Source organism: Sinocyclocheilus anshuiensis, unplaced genomic scaffold, assembly GCF_001515605.1.
Source record: "Sinocyclocheilus anshuiensis isolate Anshui unplaced genomic scaffold, SAMN03320099.WGS_v1.1 scaffold492, whole genome shotgun sequence".
In the NCBI taxonomy this organism is placed as follows: Eukaryota; Metazoa; Chordata; class Actinopteri; order Cypriniformes; family Cyprinidae; genus Sinocyclocheilus; species Sinocyclocheilus anshuiensis.
In genome coordinates, this window is record NW_015558605.1 from 100,138 (window position 1) to 108,073 (window position 7,936).

A 7,936-nucleotide genomic window follows, 5' to 3' on the forward strand; every position below is an offset into this window, starting at 1 on the left:
TACTGGATTCGTCTGAAAGAAGAAAGTCATATACACCTAGGATGCCTCGGGGGTGAGTATGGAGGAGAAGAAGTGTTGAATAAAGTCGTTATTTTTGTCTTCTTGGCACACTAAAAGTAGTCTCGTAGCTTTGTAAAATCACGGTTGAACCACTGATGTCACATGGACTGTTTTACCAACATCCTCACTTCGTTTCTGGGCCTGGGAACATTTCTGTTCTGTTGCTGTCTATGGAGGATCAGAAAGCTCTCGAATTTGATAAAAAACATCTTAATTTGTTTTCTTAAGATGAACAAAGGTCTTAGGGGTTTGGAATAACATGAGGGTGAGTAATTTTTGGGTCAAATATCCCTTTAATGTTACACATGATGTGGACTCGACCATACATGTAAAATTCCTGAGTCCAAAATGTCTGAGTCCATGTTTAATCCGTTGTTAATAATTGAGTCCAAGATTGAGTACCCCAACTGTGCCACACAGCACCTTCTCAATATAGAATCCTGCTGAATATACACCAGAGTCTCCTGGTCTTCACTTCTGAGCTTCCTACACATCATAACGTTATTACATGATTACTGTCTGAGAAACTCCTTCCACACTGATGACAACAGTTCTCTCAAAAGAATCCTCAAGTGTTGATCAAGATTGTGTTGAAAATATGCCGTGTAACTTTCTCATGTGACAGTTACGGTGTGATTTTTGAGTAAAACTTTTTCCACACTGTTGGCAGGTGTAAGGCTTCTCTCCAGTGTGAACTCTCATGTGGGCTTCAAACCTTCCATGTAGATCGAAACTCTTTCCACACTGAGGGCATGTATAAAGTTTTTCTCTTGTGTGAATTCTCATGTGCCTGTTAAGATTTTCTTTTCGGTTGAAACTTTTTCCACACTGATGGCACACGTAACACTTTTCTCCAGTGTGAATTCTCATGTGCCTGTTAAGGAATCCTTTATGAATGAAGCTTCTTCCACACTGCTGGCAGATAAAAGGACTCTCTCTAGTGTGAATTCTCATGTGGACTTTAAGGGTTACTTTTTGAGTAAAACTCTTTCCACACTGAAGACAGGAGTATGGTTTCTCTCCAGTGTGAATTCTCATGTGGTAATTAAGGTTTGCTTTTCTATTAAATATTTTTCCACATTGTTGGCAGGTGAAAGACTTCCTTCCAGTGTGAATTTTCATGTGCCTGTAAAGGCTTCCTTCATGAGTGAAACTGACTCCACACTGTTTGCAGGTGTAAGGCTTCTCTCCAGTGTGAATTCTCATGTGCACTTTAAGGTATCCATATTGAGCGAAACTCTTTCCACACTCAGGGCAGGTGTAAGGCTTGTCTCCAGTGTGAACTCTCATGTGCCAGTTAAGGTCTCCTTTTTGGTTGAAACCTTTTCCACACTGATGGCACACGTAACACTTTTCTTCAGTGTGAATTCTCATGTGTCTATTAAGAAATCCTTTATTAATGAAGCTTATTCCACACTTTTGGCAGATAAAACAACTCTCTCCTGGGTGAATTCTCATGTGGACTTTAAGGTTTACTTTTTGAGTAAAACTCTTTCCACACTGAAGACAGGTGTAAGGCTTCTCTCCAGTGTGAACTCTCATGTGCACTTTAAGGTTTCCATGTTGATCGAAACTCTTTCCACATTGAGGGCAGGTGTGAGGCTTGTCTCCAGTGTGAACTCTCATGTGCCTGTTAAGGACTCCTTTTCTATTGAAACTTTTTCCACACTGTTGGCAGGGGAATGTCTTACCTCCAGTGTGAATTCTCATGTGGACTTTAAGGTTTCCATGTTCATTGAAACCCTTTTCACAGTGAAAAGGGGTGAAATAACTTGTAGTTCCGGTTTCATGGGCTGTTTTCTGTGAGAAAGTCTCTTTAATCTGTGGCCAACTGAAAGATTCTTCTCCGGTTTTAAAATCATGATGAGTCTCGTATTGTTCTTTCTCTTCCGTTTCATTTGGTACTATGCACTCCTCTTTCAGCGGCATGAGGTCTATGGTGAAAAAAGACAAATGTAAGTTAGCCCAGTTAAATAGCACAAAGAAACAGACATCAAAACATTTACCAACATGTAAGCTAGATAGTATATCCACTCATATATTAAAGGAAGTACTTCAGTCATGGGGATTGCGGGAGGAGCATCGACTGGATGAGGTTACAGTGTTTTGGCCATTGGCCAATGTACTATCTACATTAGTTACCATGAACGCGTCTTTAATTGATTTCTGCCATATGTACATTAACTGACAGTCACCACTGATAAGCTACCACTAAATATTGTAGAAACTTAATTTGCTGTAAAGTTGCTTTACAATGATTTGTATCGTGAAAAGCTCTACAAATAAACTTGAATATGAACTTGAACTAATAATGAACTATACTTCTAAAGCATTTATTAATCTTTGATCATGTTAATTTGAACATTTACTAATACATTATTAAAATCAAAAGTTGTATTTGTAAACATTAGTTAATGCACTGTGAACTAACATCAACAAAGATTAATAACATCACATCGTTCCCTAGCAGAAAGGCCCCCGGACGTGACGTTTCGGAATTGAATTTTATAAGAAATACTCTCAAACTCGCTCCCCTAATGTTGAGATTATTTAACCATTCTATTGAAAATTAGGAAATTTCCACAATGTATGATGCCAACATTCCTTTCATTCTTAAAAAAGGGAAAGATGAAATGGATCCAGCATCATACCGCCCCATAGCTCTTCTGAATTCAGATCTTAAATTTTTTATGAAAATCCTTGCGAATAGACTAAATAAATGTATAACTAAAATTATTCACTCCGATCAGACCGGTTTCATCCCAGGGCGCTTTTCCTTCTTTAATGTGAGACGCTTAATGAACATTTTATATTCAAAGTATGATTCTCATTTAAATGTCACCATCTTATCTGTCGATGCCGAAAAGTCATTCGACCAAATTGAATGGAATTATATGACTTCGGTGCTCCAAGAATTTGATCAAGGTGAATCATTCTCTCTATGGGTGAAAATGCTTTATGCCAAACCCAGGGCCTCAGTGCTTACTAATTTCGATAAATCATCACAATTCACATTACATAGAAGCACTAGGCAGGGGTGTCCGCTTTCACCCTTGCTTTTTGCCATTGTTATAGAGCCCCTTGTGGTTGCTATAAGAAATAACCCAGTTATTTCATTTCCTAAGATAGGCCACTTAGAACACCATATATCTCTTTATGCCGACAACATTATTCTTTACCTTGTTGACCCAGAACGGTCTATCCCACCCCTATTAGACTTACTGGAGACTTTTGGAAAGTTCTCTGGATACTCTGTAAATTGGCAAAAGAGTGAATTCATGCCTGTTACTAATTAAATTGACCCTGGCTTCATACAAAACCTACATTTTAAAATTGCAGCAGACAGTTTGAAATATTTGGGGGTCACTTTACCAAAAAATGCAAAGGATATATATAAATTAAATTACTTCACTATGCTAGAGAATTTGAAACGTAATATTGAAAGCTGGAGGACCTTCCCACTGTCTATGGTAGGGCGCGCGAACGCAATCAAGATGGTGACATTGCCCAGATTTCTTCACCTTTTTCAAAACCTGCCAATTTTCGTGCCCAATTTTTTTTTTTTAAACCTTGGATTCGATTGCCCTGCCATTTGTGTGGGGCTTCAGAGCACACCGTATTTCTAAGTTACATGTTTGTAAACCAAGGTTGATGGGAGGATCAGGCTTGCCAAACTTCCAGCATTATTATTGGGCTGCAAACTGCAGAGCCTTATCATACTGGAAAAAATCTCATCTTCTGGGGCCTGCAGATGACATTCCATCTTGGCTCGCCATTGAACAGAGTGTTACAAACTACTCTCTCTCTTCTTTGCGGCGCCTGTACCACTCAAAAAAGTGGCCAACACAAACATTGTGCTTGGTAGCGCTCTCAAAATATGGTATCAGGTACGGAAAGCATTTGCATTGCCATCTACCACACTGTCCACCCCTATCGCTCACAATCATGCCTTTAAGCCATCACTCACAGACTCCATATTTTCAGTTTTGTCAAGCAAAGGAATGGTCACCGTGAGAGACTTTTACGTGGATGGTAAATTTGCCACATTTTGTCAGCTTAAAGAGAAATGTGATCTTCCATCAACGCATTTTTTTAGATACCTTCAGCTGAGAAATTATGTTTGCACGTCAATCTCACACTTTTAACTGCTTACAGATGAAAATGAAGTATATACATTGCTTTCTGCCTCCTCTAATGCCCTTAATTTGATTTCCCGTTTTATGGGTGTCTTTACCAGTCAGCTCAGCATATCTACCTTATATCGGAAAGATTCCTGGGAAAAGGATTTAGGCATTCAGATAGCCGACGAGGACTGGCTTGAGTATATCAAGGCCATAAATATATGTTCTATTAACTAAGGCACCAACTAATTCAATATAAAGTAATACATTGGCTTCATAACTCAAGGGTTAGGCTTAATAAATTTTACCCTTCCATCTCTTAACACATGCAGATCTGCAGAGGGCTCTCTGGGACATCTTTTTTGGTTGTGCCCGAAACTTTGTGAGTTTTGGAGTGAAATGTTCAGATTCTACTCAGTGGCTTATTCCTGTGACCTCTCCCCTGAGCCAGCAATTGCGGTCTTTGGCTGGTCTAACTCCCTTCATGGCTTAGGCCATCAAATTAAAAAAGCTGTCCAATATGGAATGGTAGTAGCTAAAAAAAAATCATCCTTTGTCAATGGAAAAAGGTATCAAAACCACTTTTTAAATCTTGATTGTCTGAACTTTCTGCCACTCTGCATTTAGAGAGACTCAGACACAACCTTTCTGGTAACATTGCTGGCTTTGAGGCCACCTGGGAACCCTTTCTTAAACATTTAACAAATGTCCAAGGTAATAGCTTAAAGGTTTGACCCTTTTACTGTCTGTATTATTTTCATATTGCTCATTCCCACTGGCTTAGAAATAGATGTATAACATCATAAAAAATGTGTATAGAACTGGAGGAACTGATGTACTTAACGATAATTTTTTTCTTTCTTTTTTTTTCTTGTTGTCTTTTCGTACTGTTCTATGTTGTCAATGTTGAAATAAAAACATAATATCCCCCCCCCAAAAAAAGTAACAACGTCTGTAGTGTGGACATGGTTTGGGTTTGCAAAATCTGAAAAGAGCAGAGAAACATGATTTGCAAACTGTGTCATGCTAATGTACTCACTAGTAGCAGTAGCACAAGCAATTAGTTTCACCACCTCAAAATTAAACATGCACAAGAACATGGTGAAAGCCAAAAGATGCGCTCCACAACAAGCCATCCATCGACCTCCGGTGCTAAAAGCAAAAAAAACACAATCACCTCAGATTCAAACCAGTTTGGCCGAATCTTTTACAAAAGGCATGTCATATGAGAAAAGCTCAAAGAGATGGAAAGTAGTAACGCAGGCCATTACGGTGTATATCTGCAAAGACATGGCACCAGTTTACACCATGGAAAAGAAGGGGTTTCGAAACTTGATCAAAACTAGTGCCGTCAAGCGATTAATTGCATCCAAAACAAAAGTTTTTGTTTACATAATATGTGTATACTGTGTTTATTTATTATGCTTATGTAAACACACACATTCAAGTATATTTAAGAAAAATATTTTAAGTTTATATATTAAATATTTATATATATGATTTAAATTATATGAATATAAATAAATACATGTAAATATTTTTTTAAAGACTGGACACTGCAATAGATGTCTGCAGACATCCTACTTTCCTGAAGATCACAAAGGAGAGATGATAGCGCAAAGTTTAAAGGAAGCGCTTCAGTCATGGGGACTGTGAGGAGAGTGTCAAGTCTGCGAAAAGTCTGATGTTCAGCTAATACTACAGCATGTTTATACATACCCCTTGTCCAATTATTCTAAACAGAGAGAGGTGTGAAGGTGCCCCAGGTTGATCGTGCATTTGGGGTCTGCAAAAGAGTTGTGAGTGCCTTCTCAAATAAGTGGAAGAGACGGCGTGAACTGTCCATCGCCCAGGCACAGCTAGGCTTGCTTGCTCATAAACTCATCACTGAAAGTCCAACAAGATGGGCCTCCAGGCAACAAATGATCGCAAGGGTCATAGAGCAGGAGAATGCTCTAACACAAGTCCTGCAAGCTGACAAAAAACATTTAGCTCTTACATGGCAGGACATGGATGTTCTTGAGTCTGTGAACAAAGCATTAAGCCCTCTTGTGGAGTTCACAGATGCTTTGTCTGGGGAACAGTATGTGAGTGTTTCATACTTGAAACCTCTGCTTTATCTTTTCAATGAGCAGGTTCTTAAGCCACAGGATGACGATGCCCAGCTCAGCAAGGACATCAAGGTGAGAATTCTTGACTATCTGAATGAGAAATATGCAGACCAATCCAGCCAGGAGCTGCTTGACATGGCATCCCTTCTCAACACTCGGTTTAAAACTACATACATACAAGCAGAGAGAGTAGACTAGATGAAGGACAAAGTTGCAGCAGAGATGGAGAGTCTTGCAGCTGAACAAAGTATGCCTGCAGAGGGAGTCTCAAGGCCCCGATATACTTCAAACGAAATCCAAGAACGAATTGATATGATGTAATTTCGAACAAAATCAGGCCAAAACGAAGTTCGAACTCCACCTTCTTTGACGTGAGATTTTTTCTCCCTTGTTTCGTTCGTTTTTTTCTCCTCGTTTCGTTCGTTTCTCATTCCTCGGAGGTCAGACAGGAGAACAACAAGTTATTAGCAACATGAATACACTGTTGAATAGCTGAGTAGGTACAAATGTATCCGCACTTGAACGATCACTCGCGGAGAGACTTTAAAGATTCGGGAAAGGCATTTAATTCCTAGAAAGAAATAGCAACAAAGCTTGGTGTCGACAACTCAGATGTTTCTCTACGTCACTTTTTGCATAAACCAGAGACAAGTTTTCCAAAGCCATGAAAAGAATGAAAGGAAAAAGTGGAGATATAGAAGGCGGCAAGAAGTTGCAATAAATGTTGTTATACCCTACTGCTACTGCTGTTTTTCAATAAGTGAATTTAAAAGGTATACAATATATGAAACAGCAAAAGAACATACAATAATAAACCTTTGTTTTTATCAAAATTAAATAATGACACCACAAAATATGAAAAGGTATAATAATTTACCCAGTTTAATAATAAATGAACAATAATAAAATAAAGTAACAAACAGGTTTGTGTTGTGATGACTCCAATATTTATTTTTCACATATTGCTAAAATTGGCAGACTATGAGCCATTCACACTTTCCATAAAGGACTGATTATGGAAATGGCATGGTTCTTTTGTATTGCAAACATGATACTTGACTCTGAACTGCTGCTTATCATTATTATTTTGCCTATAATATACTGACTATTGGTCCCCATCTCATACCTAGATACACTTCATCATTGCATTGTTGTTGTGCGAGCGGCGTGACACGTTTACGTTAATTTACACCCCGCCTCCATCAGTGCGGGTGCTGGAATGTTCAAAAACAGTATTCTGTCACTCAGCCTTTTCAAACTTCTTTTTGCCCCCAAACGAAGAACAAAAACGAACTTCGTCTGAAGTATACCGGGGTGTTCAGTGACACATATTTTGTTTGTTACATATTTATATTTTCAGATTTATGTTTTTTCCCGTTATTTAAGTGGTATTTATATTACACCTGTGAAAAGATGTTTATTGAGGAAAGTTTATAATAATAGGGTTTGTCCACATCAGACTGTGAATTGTGGCATGCAGTGGAATTTGTTATTATGCTAAGGTTAATGTAAGTTCAATGTAAGGTCTTCCTTATTATTGTGGTTTCAAAGAACAAGAGATACCCGGAAATTTATGTTGTAGGGATGGTCATTTAATGAAACTCAAATGTAAATATTCTAATATTTTGAGATACTGGATTTTTG

The 7,936-nt window shown here is 38.4% G+C and overlaps 1 protein-coding gene across 1 annotated transcript; it reads right to left on the bottom strand.

Annotated features, from left to right (window-relative positions):
* Positions 1-310: 310 nt before the first annotated feature.
* LOC107680179 (gastrula zinc finger protein XlCGF8.2DB-like) lies at positions 311-1,686 on the bottom strand. The gene has a single exon (XM_016475965.1). It carries the CDS (start codon positions 1,684-1,686, stop codon positions 640-642), a length of 1,047 nt encoding a protein of 348 aa, XP_016331451.1. The 3' UTR covers positions 311-639.
* Positions 1,687-7,936: the final 6,250 nt, after the last annotated feature.

Bases quoted from the DNA above. Each gene is read 5' to 3' on its own strand.
- LOC107680179 (XM_016475965.1), bottom strand. From the start codon at position 1,686: ATGAGAGTTCACACTGGAGACAAGCCTCACACCTGCCCTCAATGTGGA.